This window comes from Rattus norvegicus, chromosome 17, assembly GCF_036323735.1.
Source record: "Rattus norvegicus strain BN/NHsdMcwi chromosome 17, GRCr8, whole genome shotgun sequence".
Lineage (NCBI taxonomy): Eukaryota > Metazoa > Chordata > Mammalia > Rodentia > Muridae > Rattus > Rattus norvegicus.
The window spans coordinates 8,502,394-8,527,485 of NC_086035.1; the positions used below are offsets into that span (position 1 = coordinate 8,502,394).

General features: G+C 51.1%; 1 protein-coding gene across 10 annotated transcripts in view; it reads left to right on the plus strand.

Annotated features, from left to right (window-relative positions):
- Positions 1-25,092, plus strand: part of Macroh2a1 (macroH2A.1 histone) — a 62,929-nt gene that overhangs the window by 18,054 nt on the left and 19,783 nt on the right. For 5 of the 10 annotated variants that reach the window (XR_005495266.2, XR_010058850.1, XR_005495267.2 and 2 more), the window contains exons 3-5: positions 13,095-13,201; positions 13,543-13,740; positions 20,912-21,022. Coding sequence is in view for 6 of the 10 variants with exons in the window: in XM_006253573.5 (XP_006253635.1) it covers positions 13,095-13,201; positions 13,543-13,740; positions 20,912-21,022 (416 nt within the window). In the remaining 4 variants the exon portion in view is untranslated. Of the gene's footprint in view, positions 1-13,094; positions 13,202-13,542; positions 13,741-20,911; positions 21,023-21,487; positions 21,580-25,092 lie in introns of those variants that run through there. The other 5 variants (XR_010058851.1, XM_006253576.5, NM_017182.3 and 2 more) reach the window with 3 other exon arrangements.

Here is a 25,092-nt window from a genome sequence, read left to right on the forward strand (position 1 = left end):
TGCTACAGGGATGTGGAGGCCGGAGGACTTCTGGGAACCAGTGTTCACCATCTGTGTTTTTGAGGCAGGGTCTCTTGTTTCTGCTGCTGACTGTGTACTCCAGGCTAGCTGGCCTGTAAGCTTCTGGGCGATTTCCTCTCTGCCTCCCATCTTCCTCAGGAGTTCCCATCACCTGTGGACTTTTCCTGTGGACCCTGGGGTTTGAATATGGGTCACCAGACCACGTAGAAAATGCTTTTGCGCCAAGTCATCTCCCGGCCTGGGCCACGGCATTGACCTTTCAGCTGTGGTGCTTCGAGTCCTCCTAAGCTCTGCTAGAGCTCTTACAGCAGTCGCCTTGTTTTTATTCAGTTATTTTAATACAACTTCTTGCTTTTACCCCATTTCCGACTATCATTACATCCAAATACACTTATGGCTGTTGTATATTTAAATAATAATATGAAGTAAGTCTTTAAAAATATTTAACTTCATGAATATGGGTGTTTTGCCTGTATGTGCATAGTCAGTGCCTGTGGAGGTTAGAAGGGGATGTCTGATCCCTTAGAACTGCAGTTACAGATGGTTGTGAGCCCCCTTGGGGTGCTGGGAACTGAACCCAAGGCCCTCCACAAGAGGACTTAACTACCGAGCCACTTCTCCAGCCCTCATATGGAAAGCCCCTGTTTAGAAGTGCAGCACACACGCTTACCCTATACTTGTTTATTTTGCGTGTGTTTGCGTGTGCATGTGTGTATACATGGGCATGCTTCTGTGCCTGGAGGTTCCCGAGACTGAACTCCGGTTATCTATCAGGCTCGGTGGCAAGTGCCTTTGATCTAGACATGGGTGTGTTCTGACACCGTTTGTCCGAGTATGCTATGCACCTAATGCATTTTGGGTATTTCCTAATCTGTCTCCTTTCTCATTCCTCTCCCACTTCTGCCGAGCTCCAGTCCAGCAGCTTCCCTCCTGACAGTCAAGCCTTTTTGTTTCTGTGCACCTCTGATGTTTATTAGGGTTGTCTGTGTGAGAATGGGTGGTTATTCACATCACTGAAGAAAATGCCTCTCCCTTCCCAGAAGGCCTTTTTTTTTTTTTTTTTTAGGGTTTCATTTTTCATTTCCTTCTTTTGAAGAATTTGGAATTTACCTGGTGTGTGGTGTAGGAAAGATCACTGTAATGTTGTTTGATCCGGTAAGCTGGTCATTCCAGCACAATCAATCAAACATTCTATCTTTTCCCTTGTAGGGGGAAAAGGATTCCTTCTAGACCCCTTCTGTTTCATTGGCCTGTACTGTATTCCTATAAACTTCCCTTCCCTTCCCTATAATCATGCCCAGCAGTTTGCATTGCCTTGCCTTTTGGTGACTTTATTCCCAAGAGTAAAGAAACTGTTCCCATAGTACAGTCCCCGAGACAAAGAACATTCAGTAAGGCACAGCATCTCCCCACTCTTTGTCTACCCGTCTCTCCCTGGTTTTTTATAGACACATTTTGAAGTTTCTCTTTTCCTTTAGGAGTCCAGAATAAATCTAGAAAATGAAATGGAAAGATAAAGCAGTGTGCCAAGAGGATAGTGGCCACACATGGTGAAGCAGCAGGATAGGCTGCTTCCGTTGGGAGAACCCGAGGATCCTAAATCAGCCCGTAACCTCCTCAACCCCTTACCCAAGCCCAGTCTTCCTCAGGCAGGACTGTGAGGCAGGGCTTGGCAGACTCCTGGGCCCAGCCTGACCTGCTTTCCTCTGGGATGGCAGTCGTCTTCACTCTGCTGCACCGTATTGAGAGCCTGTGTTCTAATATATGAAACCAGGCCAGGGCCTTGGAGAACATCCTGTGTGTATGCCTGTCACACTCTGTGACCACACCAGTGCTTGGGCCCCTCACTCGGGATCCCGTCTGGAATGACCTACTTGTGAGAGACTCGCCAAGCGCACACACTGGGCGCTGGACTCAGATTTGAATAAGTGTTCCATGCTTCAGCCATGTCAGAGGCCACCTCGGAATCCAGTGCAGGACTGTGCCTTCCTCTCCTTCCCTCAGTCCCTCAGGAACACAGGTTGCTCCTAGTACACGGGCAGCCTGGTGTCCCTCTGCATCACAGCACAGGTCTTTACTGGAGGGGGAGGCCAGTCAGTTTGATGAGCTTCAGGAGGAGCTGGGCTGGACCCTGGAGTTTCAGGTGTACCAGAACTAGGATGCACTTGAGAGCAGCGGGTCACCCCTGTGTGTGAGGAGGGGCACTCGACAGGGCCGCTGCTGCTGGCAGACAGGCGTGATTTAGCAGGCTCTTTTAGCAGGCTCTCGTGGACTCCCTTCTCCTGCTGCCCCTAAAGGTCATTGAGGACTGTCAGCTACATCCACCGAGAGCAGCATAGTCTGCTCGGAGCCACCCAGCTGGTTGAGCCTTGCCGTGACTTTAAAGGGCCAAGACCTCTCTGTGTATCACCACCAGGAATTGCTTCTAAAAACTTATGGAGAGGAGAGGGAAGTAGGTGAGAATTCTGCATAATTGATCTCAAGATTTCCCACTGAAATTGCAAGAACACGGAGAAATGTTTACAGAACACTTGGTTCCTGTGTCTGGTAGGCCCAGAATTAAATACCATGAAAATAATATCAAGTTCCTCAGAGCTGTAGTGAGTTGCAGCAAGACCAACCAAAGGTGTTAACCTTAACCAGCCCTGTCTGTCTTTCCACCGCCCCCTTCCTGGTTTGCTACGTCCTTGGATTTGCCAGGCTGCCCCACCTCAGCCTGCTGCCCTGGCCAAAGTTCCTACCTTCCCTCTCTCCCTTTCTATCTTCTCTTCTGATCCAGCCCCTTCCTTACTAGGCAGTTGCATCTCCATTTAGTGACTGGAAAGGACGGGTTACCTGGTCCCCAGAGCCGCCTCCTTCAGCAGGGCTGTCTGTCTGTCTGTCTGTCTGTCTGTCTGCTCTCTCACACTGTGGTCTTCCAGCTGTTTGTTTGTTGGGCTGGTCTGGATCTTTACAGAAGTATGGCTCCTTACAGGGCTACCATTTCAGCTGGCAGAGCCACCTGGAAACTCAGTCCCTCTGCCTGTGGCTCATTGTTGCCTCTGTTAGATCCTGACTGATGTTCCCTGTAGTAGCTGATAGCTGGGATAGCCTTGGGTAAACATTTATCTGTCGTCTGCATAAATCTGGATACCACTGCTGAAAGTCAGTATCTCCACTTACTGAAAAGAAAAAAAACGAGGATGACTCACCCAAGGCAGCAACACTTTCCCCGCCCTCCAGCCCCTACCTCAGGACTCAGTGGCCTCTAGTACAGACTCAGAGCCTGGTCTGTGGTGATGTTTTGAGAGCATCAGGCAAGTGCTTTCGAGCATGGAGCAGTTTGTGTTTGTTGAGCCCTTATCTGTGCGTCAGGTACAGTGAGGTGTTTTACAGCGGGCACAGCTCACTGGATCCTCAAGTCACTTAATCAGCACAGAAACTCAGCTCCCCACAGAGGCTCTGCTGGGCTGGATCTGACCCAGAAGAACCACCAGTCCACCTTGCACTTCCTTGTTTGAAGCAGCCCCTTAGGAGGACTAGTGTGTGCCCAGTCTTTGTTCTTAGTGAAGCTGAAACCTGAGGGGACAAGCTCCAGAGCAGTCTCCTAGGAAACTGCCAGTGTGTGCCCAGGGCCTGTGTGGGCTGCAGACTGCGGGAAGTCCAGAGCATGAACAAGGGTGTGGCCAAGGAGGGGCAGTTGTGGGGTGGCCTGTGCTGGGCTTTCAGGAGGACCTGGCCTGTGCTGGCAGACTCAGAACAAGCACGTTGTGAGGGAGCATCTGTGCAGCCAGGAGCTTCAGGAGGAGCCCACAGGCTCAAGCAGGTGTGTCAGGCTGTGTTGCTCTGGAGTGCTGGGAAGTGGAGTGGAGGGTAAGAGACTCTGGACCAATATCCCTTCATTGGCCCCTCAAAGAAGGAGATGTAGAGTGCAGTTCCGGGTGTTGATAGAGCTTATGCAGATGCTTAGACAGTGGCCCCAGGGGCTGAGGTCCCTCTGCTACCTCTGTTACCTCTAGAAACACTGGGCTCTGGAGAGCGACCTAAAGTTCCTTGTGCTCACAGCCATGCTGTGAGAAGGCTGCACAGGCTGTGGTGAGCTCAGGCCGTGTCTAAGGCAAAAGCATGTGGTGTAGCACGCTTTGCACTCACTTGTTTAGATTTCTTCCCGTGTTTCCCTGGCCATGCTGCCTGTGTGAGTGTGTGTCAAAGCCACGGCCCTCACAGCAGTGCACAGTTTGCTGCTCTGTGCCTAGTTTCCCTCTAGGAGTCCATCTGGGGACTGGTGCCAAGCGGGGCATTTGAAATGAGCTTCCTCTTTATCTTATATTTGTTAAATCATTTCATTTCAGCAGACATCTGATTCTTCACTCTTCCTGCGCTGAATTAAGAACAAATGGCTGTGGCTTTCCATCCTAAAACAAACATGCGCACTAACCATCTCCTGTAAATTAACTGAGAGACCTTGAAAGTAAGCAGTTGGTGGTGCAGAGGGCCCTGACCAGCACCAGCCAAGGCTGGGCTGGACTGGCTTCCTTAGGCCACCTCCCTTTCCTCCTCCTCCTCCTCCCTCTCCTCCTCCTCCTCCTCTTCCTCCTCCCTCTCCTCTTCCTCCTCCCTGTCCTCCTCCTCTTCCTCTTCCTCCTCCTCCTCTTCCTCCTCCTCCTCTTCCCCCTCCTCCTCCTCTTCTTCCTCCCTCTCTTCTTCCTCCTCCCTCTCCTCCTCCCTCTCCTCTTCCTCCTCCCTCTCCTCTTCCCCCTCTTCCTCCTCCTCCTCCTCCTCCTCCTCTTCCCCCTCCTCCTCCTCTTCTTCCTCCCTCTCTTCTTCCTCCTCCCTCTCCTCCTCCCTCTCCTCTTCCTCCTCCCTCTCCTCTTCCCCCTCTTCCTCCTCCTCCTCCTTTTCCTCCTCCTCTTCCTCCTCCTCCTCCTCCTCGTTCTGTAGCCTCAGCAGCTGGCTCTGGTTCTCCCCTGCCATGGTGCCCCCTGCTGGGGTCAGAGGACCGTCCCAGCCCCCATCCCAAGGCCAAGCAGCCAGAAGGCCAGTGCGGCTGCCTGTGCGGCTGCCTGAGGGTACTGCATTCTGTCAAGGCAGGTCTGGCAGGACTGAGGTTAATGGAGTTCAAGTGCATTTTTCAAACATATGTGAGCTGTTAAGTGTAACAGCAGAGGGTGAACTGCCGAGGAGGAGACAGCAGGTTTTCTGTGGCGTTGCTCTTGCTTCTCGAGTACCTGTGTTCGCCCGTTATTCAGATGGAAGAATTCCTGGCGAGTATTCGAGGCTGTGCTGCCCGCACCCCTCCCCAGGCTGTTGCAGTAAGTAGTAGCTCGCATTACTGTGTTTTACTTAGTAATGCAGCCCTTACAAACCTCAGAGGTCACCACAATCCCTGTTTGATAGAATGGGAAACTGAGGCCTGGTGTTGTCTTGGCCACAGCAAGTAACAGGAGCTAGGGTTCAAGCCTCCGAGTGTGACAGACAGCGGACAGTGCCGCCTGTGGTGTGTTTGCACTCATGACTGCCACCCTTTGCCTCAGGCCAGCTGGAGGTGCTGGAAGCTCATGTGTGTGGAGGGCTTCCTGGCTGAGGAGCTGCTGGAGCATGGGGGCTGGCAGCAGGTTACAGTGAGGCGAGACTGGCCGGCAGTCCAAGTGCCTCTCCCCATTAGCATGCATGTCGAATATCTTTACTTTGACTGGTGCAAAGTGAGCGTCTAAATGGAATGAATTTTAGAGACCCCACGTTAGACTGTGATCCTGTCTTGTTTGTTGGTAGTCTTTGTGGCACTGGACCAGATGCCACCTGGTTCATGGAGCTGAGGCCAGGGACTAGCTTGAGTGGCCTTGCAGGAAGCAGAAGAGTGGCTCACTCTTGAAGACTGCCCAATGCCTGTGTAGCCTTTACTCCATAGAATGCCCCAAGCCCAGGCCAGGGTAGGAGTAGACTCTGGGCTGGCTTCATGGTGGCAGAGCTTCAGCAAGGGGATGGCTCTGCTGGCTGTAGTCCTCCCTACCCCATCCCAAAGCTAGGAAGTCCAAATCCTGTGGTGGACATGACTGTAGACACTCCAGGCCGCGGCTGAGGGAACTGGAGGGGGCCAAGGTGTGGTCAGGACTCGGGAAGTCCTTAGCAATCACCCTCCAGTCGGGGTTGATTGGGTTAAGGCCTTCTGAGACGGTGTCCGGGTTCTGAACTTAGTGAAGCCAGTGGAGGGACGAGGAATCAAAAGAAATACAATAAACAGATCCCCTGACATGTTGTTGGCTCTGTAGCAGATATCTGTATTCTCCATGGGATTGCGTGAACATTTGCTTCCTTTGATTCCTGATTGTCATTTTCAGTCTTTCTTTTGTCAGACGACGAGAGGCTTCAAACAGTTCCATAAAAGCCCCAGGTTCTTCTATTGCAAGGCTGTGTTTGTGGCTTGGCTCAACCTCACCACGTCACCTGTTAACTGTTAGAGTCTAATTCTGCAAGCCATGACTTCATCTCCCTGAAGGAAGGTCGACGAAACGCTTCCATGCCGGGAGTGGGTTCAGTCCAAGATGCTGTGTTGTGGGGAGGGGGATGGGTTAGGTTCTAAACCGCTGTGGTGTTGGGGCAGACTTGAGAAGTAGGGCTGTCAGGTTCTCTTGCTCAGCCAGCTGTCCTAGACAGGAGCGGCTGTCAAAGCATGTTGCTCTAAAACCATCAAGTTCAATGAGGCTGGGGGCTTTGGGCTCCGAGGAGACACGGCCACATCGCCAGTCCTGGCTACCACAAGCCAGGAGCCGGTTGGTCAGGAGAGCGGGATGCTTGTGTGTTTTACAAGTCAGATCTTAAAATAACATTCAAAGAGTAGCCACCCAGCTATCCAGCAGTGAGCCTCACACAGTGTTTCTGCCTGGGGAACTTTTACCGTATTTAGAATCCTCTCTGGAGCTGACCTCATGCACTGTGGGCCCCAATGAGGCCAGTGTTGGTCATCAGCCTGTTTCTATCCAAGAAGGAGAATCCTGAGCACTGGTGGGAGGGTTCCTCAGCTCCCAGCCCAGCCTTCCACGGTTTTTCACTTTCACGTTGTTGATGGAAACTTTCAGGTGTAGCTCCTAAATAGCCCTCTGAGGAGGGGTCCAGGGGCCAGGCCAGGCCCTGGAAATCATGGAGAAGTTTATAAATCGGGTGGTTTTGTGATTCTGTTTCTTGGAATTCCTTCAACTAGCCAGAGGCAAAACATTAGAGGTGCACAAAGACCTTCCCATGAGAAATGGAGGGAGAGGGGCTGGGGATTTAGCTCAGTGGTAGAGCCCTTGCCTAGCAAGCGCAAGGCCCTGGGTTCGGTCCCCAGCTCCGAAAAAAAAAAAAAAAAAAAAAAAAAAAGAAAAAGAGAAATGGAGGGAGAGCAGGTCCCCTCCCATGTGGGATGGCATCAGTGCCAATGAGCTAGGGGCAGGGACAGAAGCTGGCTCTGGTTTAGCTTAGCAGGTGCCCCCTTGGTGGTGAGGCTTGGGCCTACCTCAGGGGTATGGGATGGGGTGCAGTGACCTGTTGCAGAAAGAATGTTAATATTAATGGGGGTTTTCTACTCTGCCTTTGATTCAGCTCCTAGATAAAAGACTAAACGATTTTTATATTTATATTAAGCCTTAATCAGCATGAGAGCTGGATAGATCTCTGCCCTCCGTGCTGTTATGTCTACTTCCCTATCAATAACCCGAGTTATGACTTGCCACGTTCCACTGGGCAGCTCTTACTCCAATTGGCCCGCCCTCGTGGCCATGTTTTCATGACTCACCTACCCCATGGCATCTTCTCCCCTCTCCACCTTCTCTCTTCCCTTGTGGTCTCTGCCCAGACCCCAAGGTGGGAACCCAAACCCTGCCTATCTCTCTTTTGCCCAGCTCTAGTTACATAGCATCACTTGTGTAGGCGAAGACTCTCTCATCCCTGGGGGCAACCAGGCCTTGGGAGCTAGTAGTCAGCATTACGACACATAGCAAAAGACAAACCTGTGCAGTGGCCCACCCTAGAGGGATGGGTGCAGTGGCCTCCATGGCCTGTGGGGTGCAGTGGCCTACAGGGGCTGTGGGTGCAGCATGGCCTCCATGGTTTTGCCATCCATGTCACTCACCCAGGTCACATTTTGAGGTGCAGACCTCAGGTCCTCCCTGCTGGGATGCATGCCGTATATCCTGCCACAGTCTCAAAGCAGCCGTCCTTTCCCATGTCCCACTTAGGAAGGCCATTGTGCCCCGAAAAGCAAACAGGAACAGCTCTGTCGTGGCTGGCAGTTCATATCTGCCCTTCTCCCTGCAGCAGGCAGCGCTCTCCTGGCCAGGAAGGCCCTTACTTTATTGCTGTCCCTAAAACGGGGCTGTGGATGAAAGGGCAGAGGGTATTACTGCTGCTCGGCATGGGCGACGTGTGCTGTCAGCATGTGCGCTTCGTCTTTCTCAACTTGTAAAATGCCAGGCCCTCTGCCCACTGCCGTGCAGAGGCACACTGGGGCGTGGGGCATGCTTCCTGTAAAAGGTGTGTCTTTGAGGTGCTCAGTCTTGGATGTCCCCTGATGACAGTGTTACTATGGTTTCTGTCCATCTGGAAACACATGAGCGTAAACAAGATACAGGGCTCGCTCAGTGAGCTGGAGTCTCTCCACGCCCCTCCTCACCGCTGTAATGGATACAGCTCCTGCTTCCTGCAGAGTCTGGGGCCCCCCTGGTAGGGGCCTAGGCCTGGACATTCCTCTAGGCTTGTGCGTGTTGCTGGGCTTTGTAGAAAGGAAGCCTTGGGCTTCAGCGCCTTGATGCAGAAGGTGAGAGAGTGGCACCCTCACCCTGCTCCTTCCCTCGCACTCCCGTTCCCAGACCTGCACACCTACTCCACTGCTCACGCCACTCTGCGTGGCTCCAGGCTGCCATCTCTGAATCAAAGCTGCATTGGCATTACACAAGGAGTCCTTGAAATGTCCCAAGGGAAAACTAAGTTCATTGAAGCTGGAGCCACAACTCTAGAACCCGAGGTGGAGGCTAAAGAAACCTGGAAGGCGTCCTCGGGGTCTTTGGGGGCCTTTGTGCTCCTTGACCTCTACCTGTGTTTGTTTTCTTCTGGGGCACTGTGTGCTTTCTCTCCGTTTCTCTCATCTTGCCTTCCCACCCATGTCTGTGCCTACACCATTCAGACTTTGACTTACATCTCTCTCAGCCCACCTCTGCCTGGGAGCCTTCTGCTCACGGCCCTGCAAGGAGGGGAAACAGACTTCTTCAGAAACTGCCCCCACGTGATTAGTTGTCAGGGGGTGGGCTTAAGGACTTGGTTTGACAGTCCACCTGCATGTACTGTGTTGCTAACAAGGAACAGGTAAGGTATTCTTAGCACACTAGGGTCAGCCGACTCTAACCCCCAGCCACTGTCTATATACTCTGGCTCTGGATACCGATGGCTCCTCCTTCCCTATAGCCTCGGAAAGGGGGTAAAGGCTGAAGAGGGGAAGAACACTTTTAAAAATGGGCTACACAGCTCCATGGTGCCACAGGCCACTCTTATGCCTCCTTAGGTGCTAAGTTCCAGCCCTGGCCTGCTCTGGAGGGCTCCTCCCCCTGCCTTTTAAGCTCTCTTGGGGCCTCAGGACCTGCTTTGCTAACCTTTGGACTGTGGCAGGACAGTAGCCTTGCACATGTGCTACCTACACCCCCCAAGCACAGGGGCCCGAGGGTCTGCCGGAGCAGAAGCAAGCATTTCTACATCCGGGGGCACCACAGGTACCTTCGTCACTTAACAGAGGGCCCAGGAGCGGTCGTAGGGACCCTTCAGGAGAGCAAGCCCCTCAGTACTGAGAGACTATGTTGTCCAGAGGTTGTGGGGGGTGGGGGACAGCTAAGGTGGGAAGGTCCAGCCCTTCCTCCAGCTAGTGCCCTAGGTACTGGCTATTTTCCCTGCCTTTCTCGTGGCTCTCGTGGGCAAGAAGCCCAGGTGTGGTCCTCTCTAAAGCTCTGGCCTATGCAGCCTTATGTTGAACTCCCTTCCTGCTGGTAAGACAGGGACCTCAGTGCCTCTGTGTCCCTTCTCAAACATGGGGTTGTTCATCTCTGTGTGAGGACTGAGCAGGATTTCCTGGATATAGGGACGACAACCCGCCATTCCCAGTGCACCTGGTTGCCCCTTGCCCTGTCTCACTGCTGCTGTGAAGGTGTCTTTACGCATAGGCAGCAGGTTTTGCATGGGGCTCAGTTGTTATGGGGCTCAGTTGTTAATATTAAACATATGCATGCCACCTCAAGTATGGTGGTGCCTGCGCTGCTGTCCCTCTCAGGAGACTGAAGCAGGAGACTCCAGGTTTGAGGCTACCCAGGCTGCCTAGTAAGTCAGACCTAAGTGAGACCTGCATCAAAGCAGGCCCAGTAGACAAGCATTAGTTAGTATTAATTAGTATTGTAAGCGTCAGGCTTTGTTTTCATGCAGCTACCTGCTGAAGTTTGGTCTGTTGCTATGTGTTGTGATGCTAAATACTGGCCCCTGGGGCACACCAGGTGACGCTCTGTAACCTTGCTCCTTAATGTAAACCTATGTATCCATTCAATAAAGATGCCTGCAGCCTGTAGCTGGGCAGAAGGGAGGTGGGCGGGGCTCCGGTCACCAGACTTGCAGTTTGAGCAAGAGCAGAGGAGAGAGGAAGACTCCATGGGGTAGGTGGGTCATGAGACCTTGGCCATGAGGGCTGGCCAGTTGGGTAGGACCAGCCCAGAAGGAACATGGCAAGTTAATTCTTGGTTATTGACAGGGAAGTAGACAAAGTAGCACAGAGGGTTGATGTCTCTCTGCCCAGCTCTAGTGCTTTTAAGACGTCTTACAGATATAAAGGTTTGTGTCTTTTATTTGGGAACTAAATGATGAAACGTGGAGTAGAAACCCCCGAATGATGTCTACCACAATAGCGACTTGTTCCAGGTTATTCCAGGACGTATCCAGGCGCCGGCAGTCAGGGCATCTAGAGCATACAGCGTAACTCGAGTGTTAGAGTGTCATGCAGAAGGCCAGGCCTGAGTGTCCCAGAAGTGGTACAGAGGGACGTTGTAGGCCGGATGGTGGCATGGGCAGACCCATAGCATGGGCAGCAGACATCTGAAACAGCGTGCACATGCCATGAAGACAGTGAGGAGGGGTGAGATGGGCCGGTTGCCAGGCGAACTGGGTTGCCAAGAAGGGAGGGATCTCCTGCCAGAGAGGACTCCTCAGCGTCATGGATGATGGTGTTAGGGCTTTCACGTTGTCCCACGAGGCTGCGTCCCAGGCGGGAGAATAGACCATAAAGCACCATTCGCAGGTTGGACGCAGTTTCCCAGCCTTGTTTTTTCCTTCTCATGATTTTTGTTTTGAAGAAACTTTGGACACACAGAATGCTGGAAAAGCCTCTCGCTCGCTCTTTGTTCTTCGCTGCTCTCCCCCTCTTCCCTGCCCCTTTTCTCTACCCCCACTGCCCTTCCCTCCATGTGCCCATGGCCGGCCTCCTTTCCTCTCCTCTCCTCTTCTTCTCTCATTAAACCTCCCCACGTAGGAAAAAAAAAAGCTGAAAAAAATTTATTCTTTTTTTGTCAGTAATTTCTTTTTACTTTTTTATGTGCACTGGTGTCTTGCTTGCATGCACATCTGTGTGAGGGGATTGGATTGCCTACAACTGGAGGTACAGACGGTTGTGAGCTGCCATGTGAGTGCTGGGAATTGAACCCAAATCCTCTGGAAGAGAATCTAGTTCTCTTCACCACTGGGCTGTCTCTCCAGCCCGTATTATATTATTCTTAGTCAAGACATGGTCTATATACTCCAAGGCACGGCGTGCTCTCCGAGGAGATTAACTTGGTTAATGTGTCTGCCCTTCATACGCCTGTGTTTAGGTTTGGAGAACATTTAAAGTCCACGCTAGCGATTGGGAAATACATAGTATTATGAGCTGTGGTTACCTCTCTGCGCTCATCACTAAAATTCCCCTAGACTGGAACTGCTTCTTCGTATCGTTTGACTGTCACTTCCTCTCCCCCGCCCTCGCCCGCCACCTCTGGTGATCACTCTCTCTTGTTGACTCCTTTGGATCTGGCATGTTAGTAAGTTCACAGAGTGTGTATTTATCTTTCTGTGCCTGGCTTACTTCATTTAGACAAGTCACCTGAGGTCTCTAGAGTTGAGGCCCGTTCATGTTACAAAGGGCAGGGTTTCTTTGGCAGAGGAACTCTGACGGCGTGCAGATTTAACGGTACCTACCGCATTTGCCGTGTTCACTGTACTGCAAGACTGTGTCAGTCTGCTCCGTTCCTGAGTACCTTAGCGTGAATCCCCAACCCTTCGTTTTCATTTTATGTGTATGAGTACAAGCAGAGGCCAGAGGCTGGTGTCAGAGGCTCTGGAACTGAGTTAGACGTGGCTCTTTGCTGCTGAGCGGTCTCCAGCCACAGCACAAGAATATTCCCTTCAGAGTGGCCATGCTGCCATCCAGCTTAGGGAAGATTCTTACAGTGTGACTCTCGCTCAGGCCTCTTGTCTCCGGAAGGCCTTTGGAGGATTCGGTTAACCACACATACAGTAGTTGGTTCTGTCTCTAGCTTTTTAGAGCCTGCACTATTCCCACCCTCCTGTTTTACTGTGACACTGACTGCGTGAGCCTCGTCACGGCTTCCTGATTTCAGATCCCGCCGTGCACACGTTCTTCTTTGAGTCAAGCATCAAAGGTTTCTCAAACACCGTTCATATCAAGTCCCTTCCCCTTGAGTTCTGCCGACGGGGGATGCATTACAGAAGGGCAGGCCTGGTGTCCTTCTGGACACTGCAGGTGCATGCAGTGGGCCATGTCCAAGTGGCCCTCACAGGTGGCTCTGTCTGGGAATTGGGAGCCAGAGCTGGGTTTAGATCTTAGTCTGCCCACTTGCCCAGTGCCCTCTGCTGCTCCCCGTTCCTCCTAACCTCTGTTTCAAAGCAGCAGGGGGAACCTTTAAATCCCACCCAACCTTTCTATTACATCTCTGCCCCAGTGGCTGCCCCAGAGGCACAGCTTACAGAAGTACGTGGGGATGTGGCATATGAGCTCTCAGGTGCCCGGAAATGACTGCATGCTTCTATCTGCCCTGCAGCTGAGATCCTGGAGCTGGCCGGCAATGCAGCGAGAGACAACAAGAAGGGGCGGGTCACACCGCGGCACATCCTGTTAGCAGTGGCCAATGATGAGGAGCTAAACCAGGTACGGGGCTCTCCAGCCTGTCCCCAGACATGCTAGCACATACTCAAACCACCCAGGAGAGGCTGTGGTGACTGGCAAGACCCCGAGCAGATTCCTGCCTTTGGGGACTTCACTGAAAGTAGGACAGGGAGGTGACGTGGGCACTTTGCTCCTAGAAGGAATGATAGCGTAAGTTCACCAAGTGAGGACTCAGGATTTGAGCATCCTTGTAGCTGCCACAGAGTCAGAGCTGTAGCGGCCTGGAGCGGACGCCTGTGAGCAGGGCTGACCTTTTGAACCAGGCAGGGCACCATGGAGCAGGCTGTCTGGCTCACCACCTGCAACTTTGGTTTTCCTGCAAGCTGCTAAAAGGAGTCACCATAGCCAGTGGGGGCGTGTTGCCGAACATCCATCCTGAGTTGCTAGCGAAGAAACGAGGATCCAAGGGAAAATTGGAAGCCATCATCACGCCTCCACCAGCCAAAAAGGCCAAGTCTCCATCCCAGAAGAAGCCAGTGGCTAAGAAAACAGGAGGCAAGAAAGGGGCCCGGAAGTCTAAGGTATGGGGTCTGGCAGGGATGTATAGGATGGGGTAAATGAGTTCACAGGGGACCCCTCGGCCCTTCTCATACTGATCGCTGGTGGCAGAACTGGCTGAGGAAGATGTGGGAGTCGAGAATGTCTCATGGGACCCGGGCTCAGTTGGAAGACTGGACATGGGCATGGGTAGTGACTTCCAGGGAGCAGCTAGAGGTGGCTGCCAGCCCGCCATACCCACCCTGCACCTGGTCTCCCACAGAGATGCACGGGTCCATGGAAAGGTTTTCTCCTGCCAGGGATCACCAGTAATGCAGTCCTCAGAGGGGCCGCACACGCCTCGGTGCTGAGCTCTGCAGTCTCATTGTGTTGCCATGGCTACACAGCAGGAGCGCTGCAGACAGCTGTCTTTCAGGACGCTTGCTTCAGTCCAGAAAGCACTGTCCTCTGTGGAGAGTCACTGTGACGGGGAAGGGCAAAACAGTGCCCATCTGTTGACATTGTTTTGGGGCTTGTGTTAGCTGAGGAGAAGGCGCTGTGTCTCTTCACTCACACTCATGAGTGCAAACAACACTGCTCTGAAATAAAAATCTGAGTGAATACTTAGAATTGTTCCCCACTCTTGGAAAAGAGAAGTCTGACCTTGAAGAGCAGCCAATATTTCAAGATACTAGAAAGCATTCTCCTGAAGTCCAGGAGGGAGGGGGGTGGTAGGGGGGCATGGCGGTAGGACAGGCAGGGATGGGACTTCAGAGAGTGGTCCTTACTCATTTCTGCTCACTATAAAGTGAGCAGACTGGAAGGCTCCCTGCCCTCTCCCAATATTTGTAATGGGGAGGGCAGCAGGACAGAGGAAGCAGGACAAGTCCCAGGGTACTTGCTTTGGAATGATAGGAGAAACACAGAGAAGCCAAGTCTCTTCTTCCTTGGAAATGACCCCGGGGTGGGGTGTGTCTGGCTGCCCATAGGGAGGTCCTGGTGTTAGGCGCTAGCACTAGCAGGGTAGAGCCATGTTTCAGGCTTGGCCCTTACCCTGGCTGCACTCAAGCCTGCACTCAAGTCATCTGAACATCTTAGATGTCAGTGCCTGCAGCAAACCTGGCTGAGCCTTCTTCCCCCGCCCGGCCTTAGTCTTCTCTTGTAGTTTCTGCCTGGTGACTTCCTGACCTATCTAGCTTACCTAATGCTTCTTTAAGGAGTGAGAGAGAGTGCATGTATGAGTATGAAAGAGAGACAGGAGAGAGAGAGAGAGAGAGAGAGAGAGAGAGAGAGAGAGAGAGACAGAGAGACAGAGAGACAGAGAGACAGAGAGACAGAGACACAGAGAGAGTGGTGAGAGAGAGAGAGAGAGGGAGGGGGGGTATGTGTGTATGGTATCTATTTGTGTGTCCCTCCAGCCCCTAGTAGCTATGTTTCTAATAACCATATGTCAGTAATCACTCAAACATTCAACTTTTCTCCTGATTACAAAAGCAGGGAGCCTGTGAGGTGGTCTGTTTTTCTTCTACACAATAAAACACTTTGTCTGCTTACTGTACCAGTATTTGGCTAACATTAAACCCTGTCAGGGGGAAGCTGAAATTGGAACCGTGAACAGCTAATTTTCAAAACATTTGTTTAATGTAAATTGTGGTGTCAGCTCCCAGAAACAGTGGAGGCCCTGGCATTTCCATGTTTCATGGAACGTTCGGAAAATCACCTTTCCAGGGGCATGCACAGAGCGCCCCACCTCAGGGACGTGCTAAAACACTTGGCTGAGAGGGAGTTGGTATTTTTCAAGTGTCAACACTGGAAGTCCAAATCATAATTTCCTCTCGCAATTCTATATAATTTGAAGGTTTTGAAAATGTCCAGTGTGACAGCTGAGTCAGCTGCCGGGGGCAGTCAGAGGGTACAGAGAGCCTCCTGCGCTCAAGGCCAGGGCTCTGGCTCTGCCCTAGGCTCTTCCTACTTGGGTGGCCTCAGGCGAGTCTGCCCCCCTCTCTGCCTTGGTCTGCCCCAGCCCATAAAATGACAGAGCCTGTTCCAAATCTACAAGCCAGTGACTCTGGGCATATTGCATAATGTACTTTTGTATAAGTAATGTGTGTACGTTTGGCAGGCAAGAACAAGTATGCAGGAAAAAGTGCTGCTCCTCTCACAGTCTGTCATGCATTAATAACGTGCTTTTCAGAAAGTCTGTGTATATAAAAACATGTATGTATGGAAACCCTTCCTATCCTACACATATAAAGCCAGAAAGCTGAGTTGACCATCCAGCCAGAGCTCAGAAAGAGCTAGGAATGTGAGCTCCTTCGGCAGGAAGTCTCAGCCACTGGAGACACTCTAGGCCTGGGTTAGATTGAATGGCGGCTAGAAGCTTCCAGGATTAGGCCTGGGTTAGATTGAATGGCGGCTAGAAGCTTCAAGGACTAGGCCTGGGGAAGCAGACGGAAGCAGTGAATGAGCCTCGGAGACGGCAGTTAGATCAGGTGAATTAAAGCTGCTTTTACACATATCACATATTCAGTCTACCATCATAGCTAGCAAAATTACAGTTATGAAATAGCCACAAAATAATTTTATGGCTGGGGGGGTCACAACATGAGGAACTGTATTTAAAAGTTTCAGCATTAGAAGACTATATAAAGAGATATCAAAGGAAGGCATTGTTTCTTAATGAGGAATTGCCACCCAGCAGTCTGCTGCCTTTTATTGATGGCTAGGAGCTGAGGCAGAGGTGAACTTGGTCGGTGGGGCCCCCTCCCATCCTTTTCAACACGGAGTTCAACACTGGAGTCTTCAATGTGACTCCAGGTTGACTTTGACCTAGGCTTTTTCAAAATAGCCCTGCACATGTCTAACATTCGACACGTTTGCATTTACATGAAGTGTAAGACTCTAAAAATCTTAGTTATTTGAGTTAGATGGGGTTCCTTAGCGGTATCTCCCACGCTTAGATCAGAAAAGCCCACTGCCTGTGTCAGCACACTGAAAGGAAAGGCACTGTTTTTCCAGGACAGTAGGAAGGGAAGCGATTGCAGACGGCAGGCTTCACTGGAACACAGTTGCGATCAGAAAGCAGTTGCTGCTTGTGTGCAGGGTATTGGGGCTGACCTGAAGTTTCCCGGGGCTTCTGCTGCTTTGAGAAGGCTTGGGTTCTCTGCAGAGAAAAAGGTTCCTTCTTGGTGCAGAACTCGGCTGATTTCTCTTGTTCAATCAGGAGTTCTCTAGCCTCAGGCCCATATTCCAGTGAGGAATCTAAGGAAAGGCAAGCAGTTTTCAGTTGGCCCAGGTCACACAGCTGGTGGAGCCAGGATTCTGCTTCTTTTTTTTTTTTTTTTTTTTTTTTTTTATTAACTTGAGTATTTCTTATATACATTTCGAGTGTTATTCCCTTTCCCGGTTTCCGGGCAAACATCCCCCTCCCCCCTCCCCTTCCTTATGGGTGTTCCCCTCCCAACCCTCCCCCCATTGCCGCCCTCCCCCCATAGACTAGTTCACTGGGGGTTCAGTCTTAGCAGGACCCAGGGCTTCCCCTTCCACTGGTGCTCTTACTAGGATATTCATTGCTACCTATGGGGTCAGAGTCCAGGGTCAGTCCATGTATAGTCTTTGGGTAGTGGCTTAGTCCCTGGAAGCTCTGGTTGCTTGGCATTGTTGTACTTTTGGGGTCTCGAGCCCCTTCAAGCTCTTCCAGTTCTTTCTCTGATTCCTTCAATAGGGGACCTATTCTCAGTTCAGTGGTTTGCTGCTGGCATTCGCCTCTTTATTTGCTGTATTCTGGCTGTGTCTCTCAGGAGCGATCTACATCCGGCTCCTGTCGGTCTGCACTTCTTTGCTTCATCCATCTTGTCTAATTGGGTGGCTGTATATGTATGGGCCACATGTGGGGCAGGCTCTGAATGGGTGTTCCTTCAGTCTCTGTTTTCAGGATTCTGCTTCTTGACAAGAGTCCTCCTGATGGTGGAGGACTTCCCCTGCAAAGCCTTACCCTGCAGGGTGAGTGAGGCCATAGTGCTAACCAATCACTGCTGAAAATCAAGAGCCTCCCAGCCTAAGGCTCAGGTCACGCCAGTGACTGCCGGCTTGCATGGGGAGTGGGAGCTAGAACGCCTCTCCACAGGGACAAGCTGTGCCATCTGATTCTGACCCCACTGGGGAGATCCCTGCATCCCATCGTTGGCCGTAGACTAGCACTTCCCCTTAGGACTGAGAGGGGCAGTGGTGTGGCTTACATACTTCCTGGAAGAATTTTCAAAAAGCTTTGCAGCATAAACATCTAAAGTCTGATGCTTTTCTTTTCTTTTCTCTTCTTTTCTTTTTTTTTTTTTTCCTTTTTTTCAGAGTTGGGGATCGAACCCAGGGCCTTGAGCTTGCTAGGCAAGCGCTCTATCACTGAGCTAAATCCCCAACCCCAGTCTGATGCTTTTCATAAGCAATTTAAGGATGTTTCGGTGTGCTCCATATATTTATCATTTATAAAATTTTGTCAGGTTTTATGAATCCAGTAAAAATAGACAAAGCAGTTTACTGACATTGGAAAACTTACATGTTTTATTTCCCTCCTTTCATTTACAGAACTTAATTCTAACATAATACTTTAAAAGTGTGTGTGTGTGTGTGTGTGTGTGTGTGTGTGTGTGTATGCGCGCGCGCGCTCGAGCATTCAAGTACGGAAGTCAGAAAACAACCTCTTGGATTCATTTCTCTCCCTACACTTTTACGTGGGTCCTGGGGATTATGCCCAAGCCACCAGACTTACATGGCTTGTGCCTTTACCTGCTGAACCATTCCACTGGCCTCACGCAGTGTCTCATCTTTATGCCCACTGTTTTCATGACTTTGTAGCAGGGCACTGTATTTCAGTTCACTTGAAATATTTCTTGTGACTTTATACTATATGATATACATGTTCCCAGATTGGATAGTTGATAATATACATTTACTCAAACCAGCAAATGCATTCCAAGTTTAGTAACTATTACAGAAAAAAGTACATTTTATTAGAAAAGTATCTTGTGGTGGAATGAATGATTTCCTCGTTCATTGATTCATGGATCCTAAGATGTATGAATTGCTGTGTTGAGACAAAGGTCAGTGTCCTATCCTAGGGCAGAAGCTATTAATATTTGGGAAGTCTTGCTGCCTAGAAAGACAGAGGAGAGCAGAAAGGTTTGTTACAGCAGCAACAGTGTATCCTCTCTGTTCCAGGATGGTGGTCAGGTTAGCAGTCTCCCATCAGTGTGTTCTGAGAAACCTTTTAGAATGGGCTTAGACTTACAATGAGTTACAAAGACCGCATGGAGCTCTCGAGCGCCCACCACTCACCAGGTCTGCTTTCCTGTGGTTAACGGGCCATGCTCACCAGTGAGTAGCAGCTGACATTAGCGTATTGCCATCAACCAAGAACTCTCTGTCAGTGTGCTTCTCAGTGGTCTCCAGCTGCTAACTCAGTGGTTTCTTCAGTTTTGTTGAGAGTAGAAGTCTGAAAACCGCAAACTTATGAATGGCTTTGTCAGTCTTCATTCCCAGAATGAAGTGTATCCCAAGCTTGTGCTTCCCATGCAGGTCTTGATTATGCCTGGCTCTCTTCTTCTGTCAGGTCAGATAAATGCAAGTATGGAGACAGCAAATCCGTGAGACTGAATACTGTTGTTGCTGCCCAGTGCTCTCCCTCATAAGCACTTTGTCTTCTCTCAGAAGCTTGGAGCTTTGAGTGTAGCTTACTTAGTTTACAGAAGGCGTCCGCTATGCCATTGCCAAAAACACTGCTCACTGCCAAAGCAGTCAGCAAAGTGACATGGTTTTCCAGGGCCAGGAAGGTTGCTCACACCACCTCTGTGGATTTGGATCCTACATTCATACCTGGACAGGACGTGGGCCTTGCCTTGAGCTCGCTGTCTGACGCCGTCCTAAGGAGTGCAGCCCCATCTGAAATGCCCGTTCTCCCACTGTACAGGCAGGCATTGGCCTCGGTGCTGGGCCTCAGCTACACTCTCAGGAGCCATGCATTCTGATAATCTGGAGAAAAGGAAAAGAAAAAGATGAACCACCTGAAGTCCCACCATTCCCACTGTCCTCAACCTGTCGAACATCTAAATGTTGGAAATCCACGTGCAAGCCAAATGACATTTCTATTAGTTTCCCCCGTAAAGTATGCAAACACGTATGTGGCCCCAGCGCCATGCAAACACATATGTGGCCCCAGTGCCATGCAGAACCATATGTGTCCCCAGCGCCATGCAAACACACATGTGGCCCCAGTGCCATGCAGAACCATATGTGTCCCCAGCGCCATGCAAACACACATGTGGCCCCAGTGCCATGCAGAACCATATGTGTCCCCAGTGCCATGCAAACACACATGTGGCCCCCAGCACCATGCAGAACCATATGTGTCCCCAGTGCCATGCAGAACCATATGTGTCCCCAGTGCCATGCAGAACCATATGTGGCCCCCAGTGCCATGCATCCTTCTTACCAGTTACTTAGGCAGTGGAAGGGGAGTTGTGAAGGGGACCAGGGGTCAAGGACGCACACCAGAGGCTGAGCTGAGGGTTTGTAACTCTAGGAAGTTCCTCCGGACACCAGGGTGCATGTGTTTTGGTCTGAAGGATGCTGGGGATGTGATAAAGTAGAGGAGCATCCTCCATGGCCTCTACTGTGAACTGTAGGGAAGAAAATGGGAAAGGGCTCCGTGTGGTCAGCCACAGAGGTCTGCCTTCTCCTTCTGTTTGTTTAGGTAGAAGCTCGCACTGTAGCTCAAGCTGAGAGCTCACTGATGGGTGCAGCCTGGCTTAAACTAGTAGTTCTCCTGCCTCAGCCCTCCGAGCACTGGATTACAGGAGTGTGCACTTGAGTACACTTGAGTTACACACAAAGATCTGAAAAGGCGAAATACCTAAAAACCATTAGTGACAAGATGTTACTCTGAATTTATGAAGTGATTCTATTTGAAATTATTAAAAATTTAGGTTTTACTTTTAAGGTTTTTCTCCACATTATAAGTAATAGAAATATAATTTAAATTGTTTTCTTAAAACACCGGACTCTCGAAATAAGTCACAGCCCCCACTGTGGGACATGCAGTGGCTTTGTTTCCTGTGGCCTCTGAGTTGGTAGTGGGTGAGACCTGGGGCTGTCTCTCTGCTAAGAAGGAATTGTGTGGCTCCTGCCTGCTGGTCTATGTTCTAACTCTTTGCTTTGTGCAAGAAGAAGCAGGGAGAAGTCAGCAAGGCAGCCAGCGCAGACAGTACAACGGAGGGCGCGCCTACAGACGGCTTTACTGTCCTCTCTACCAAGAGCCTCTTCCTCGGCCAGAAGGTAGGCATATGCAGCGCAGTCTGCTCCAGGGCCCCGAGGGCCGGGGGGCAGGGGAGGGGGGAGCTGAGGTTCCTGGGTGTCACTCAGCTCAGTAGACAGAACAGCTCCAGGGTGGCTTTGGAGGTGACCCCAGGCAGGGATGAATGCAGAAAGGATCAACAAGCAGGGTCTGGGGATTCTGCCAGGGTCCAGGAAGGGGAGTGCACGCAGACCAGAAGCTCCCACTGGGGGCCGGTACCCTTGAGCTCAGCTAGGGAAGGAGGTGCTTGTGAGGAGTGGGCTGCTCATCAGGTAGTGTGGGCTGTGCAGGGGGAAGGATCTAGCTGGTCCTGGTGGGCACTGCTCCTGATTCGGGGAGCCGGGTTGTTCTTAGACCAACTAACAGGTATAGAGGGTTCGCCACTGAGCCACCAGGCAACTCCTCGAGCCAGTTGCTTGTTTTAACCACGGGCAATGTATTTTCAGCCGCCCGAGTGATGCAGCTTTGCCAGGACGCCATGGTTTTGTAAAAGTCGATTCGCTCTTACTGAGAATAAAAATGATGCAAAGGCTTTTAAGACCTGAGAGTGAGGGCTGATTGGAAGAGGGGCGGGCGGGGACTGTCGTCTTACTCCTAACCGGTAACATAACCCTGAAGGGTTGCTGGACCTGGCCTTGCCGATCCAGCACGCACAGGCTCTGTACTGGGTTAGAAGCTGCATCATTTTTACGTCCTCACTGTCACACCGTTCTCTTGCTCACTCATGCCCGTTGTCCCCTGCCCTTCCCCTCTCGTGTCACTAATTGCACTCAGGCTCTCATGATGCAATTCCTGTGGTGACGTTCCAGAATCTAACCATTGCTGTTCATCCTATAGCTGTTATCTGTATTCCGTGTGCATCTGTTTAGAGCAGCAGTTCTAGCTGTCATCTTAAGGTCTGGCCTTTGGAAGTTTAACTTCCTCTCAGCTGAAGGCAAATGCCCGAGTCTTCCACACCTTTCACAGGTCCAGTCACGTTGCCTCAGTTGCCACTGATGTGTGAGAGAGACCCTCTGCTGTTTTAGCCACCTCCACCCTGGCCTTTCCTGTTTCTGCTCCCTTCTTTCCCCCAACCCACAACCAGCCTGAGCTAGAACTCACATTCACTTCACTGGAAAAGACACACAGCAAACATGAAGTCACTGAGCTCTGGAAGTAGCCATGTGCAGCACAGACCCCCCTTCTGTTGCTCTGTTGCTTCAGCAGGAGATAGGATCAGGTCCACATCCAGGCTGTTGCCTGGAGCCCCGGTGAAGATCCTTGTTTGTGTCTGCACATCTGAGCCCGCAGCTCTCTGCAGTGTACCTCCTCCTGGGATCCTCCTGGTCTCAGATTGCAGAACAGGCACCTCAGGGATGAAAACGGTGTAATGCTAACTGTCCCTCAGGGCTTGCAGGGTCTGAAAAGCCATAGGAGCAGGGAAAGTATTGATACACTGATAAAGGAGATGGTCTGATGAGCAGGGGAAGGTGTTAGGCTAGGTCACGAAGCCAGAGTAGCTGTTTGAGATCTGGGCTTTGGTGAAGACTTGCTGAGCCAGAGCCTAGAATAGAAGTCAGCCCTGAGAACAGCCCTGGGCACCAACCCAAGGTGAACCATCCACTCTTGTGAATGTTTGAACACTTCAGTCTATCGGATATTAGGAAAACTGCCCTTCCAACTGAGTGTGTGTATGGCAGGATGTGCTGACACCCATGCTCCCCAGGAGAGGCTCCCAGAATCACCGGAGCTCAGCCTGGACACCCATGTGAGGAACTGGAGTGCTTCTAGCCTTTCAAGAGCCCTCTATTCCTGTAGCCGAGGCAAGGGACATCATTCTGAAGCAGCACTTGCAGGCCCTTTATTGACTTTGACAGTCAGGAGACAAGTTTAGTGTGTAGTGCTGAGGGCAGGAGTCATAAAACGGTCACAAGTGTCACACAGGCATTCTGGAAGCCTGGCCTGGACATTAGTTTGGGTGTGAGATTTAGAGAATGTTTCTGAAAGTGTACTTTAGAAGGGTAGCTGTGGTGCCCTGCCCTGTGCACCTCATTTCCTGTCTGACAGTGAGCGAAAGAAATCTTTAAATACAGCCACAAAGCTGGTGGAGAAATGTGACACTGTGCGGCTGGGAAACTGTCCCCTTAGTTGCTAAGCTACGCACAGGAGGGCCAGCCCTGGGCTGAGGAGTCTGGACTTGATTGTCGCTGTTAATGATGCATTTCAGACTGAAGTCTCAGGAGCATCCCTCACTGCCCTGTGATTTCCATGTTCACACACACTGTTGAAAACAGTGCTGGTAGCCTGAGTCCACAAATGTTTTTTGCCTTGTGGTTGCCCTGAGATGTGTGGCTTTTTCCAGGCCCTTTTAAAACCTCATGGCTTATTAAAAAACAAGCACACAGAAACCCCCACAGCAACAACAGCAAACCCTGGCAGTGTGTGCATTCACGTCTCTGTCAGCAGTGGGTCTGTGGTAGTGTTTGAAGCAGTTGGGAAAGCAGATTAGGGAGGGTGGAATCGAGTCTCAAACTCCCAAGTGATGGGGATCGTGGTGGCAGGGATTCCCTTGGACTCATGCCACTTCTGAGGGTGGGAAGTTGGCCAAAGAGAGGGAGCTGTCGACCCCATCCCTCCCTCCATCCCGATTGATGCCCGGCTTCTGAACTAAAACAGGGAATGTGGTCATGCTGTATGGCGCCATCCTGATGTCAGGCAGGTTCTGGATATCCTTGTCTTTCTAGGGCACTGTTTGGGCCAGAAGCCTACCTACCATATGTTGGCCTAAGGCTCTGGGGAACTTACACTAGACATGTGATACAGCACAGCACAGCACAGATGTGAAGACAGGAGTGGCCCTCATGGGGTGACTAGGAAGAGTTCTTGAAAGCAACTTCCTTTCCTGTTCCCCTTTAGCAGGGAAGCGGGCTTTGAGGCCAGGAAAGGAATTGCACTTGATTACACAGGAAGGTGAGGCCAGCCCTCTTCATTGTCATGAATGGCACCAGAGTTTGATAGCATAGGTAGGCCCAACATACCACTAAGAAAATCTGTAATGATCACTCTCATGTCTTAAAAATTCTAACCAGATTTTAAAAGGGATTGTACTATTCCCTTTGGCCAATGGTGTCAGGTCAAGGTAGCAGAACTGGGCCACTTGCTTCTTGTCATCAGTGCCAGACATTCTCCCAACATGATTCCCCCACCCCCTACCCCCAGGTAAGGCAGGACTGGCTTCAAGCTGCCGAAATGCAGGCCTGGTGTCTCCTTTAGTCCCACTATGAGAGAGGAGACGCTCACTTCAGCTAAGAGGTGCACCTAATGGTGTTTGATGTTCCAGGCCAAACAGGACATGGCACCCTCAGCGGCCTGAGTCTCGCGGGTGTCAGGGACAGGCTTCCACAGGGCTGAGATGAGGGTGTTCGGTTGCCGGTGGGGGAAGGGACCTGTAGTTTTCTGGGTTAAGTCCCTTTCTTCCAACTGTAGCCAAAGAGACACTCTTGGTCTCTTGTTGGCAATGCCCCAGTAGTGTGTTCCTGCAGCAGCCAGCAGGATCCACAGCTGCACTAAAGTTCCCATGCTGTGGTATAAAACTGAAGTCTTTAATCTTCCCACAAGATGACAAAGATGTAATCACTTTGCTCAAACACTGAAACCACTAATGATCTTTCTCCTTCCCAGAAAATCAGACTATTGGGAATTTTCGCAATTTTTGGCAGTCTGATTTGTGATCCAAGTCCCTCTCCTCTGCCATATACTGTGTGTGGTCGCTTGTTCGTGGGCCAGCTGACTTCTGTGTTGGCCCAGGACCTGGCAGTTCACTTGTGGATTGCTAGACTGGGCCTTTCAAAGCCGTGCACACGCAGCCCATGTGCCCTGTGCTCAGGGGTTTTACTCTCTTGTCCAGGGTCAAGAGCAGCACAGACTTGTAGCCAGCCCAGGGCCATATTCTGAACATTACTGTACAAGCATGATGGACGATGCTTAGATGTGGGAGAGACCGACAGCCCTCCATTGGCTGGGCTAGCACCAGTACTACGCAACAGGCCTCCTGAGGTGCTGTGATCTTCAC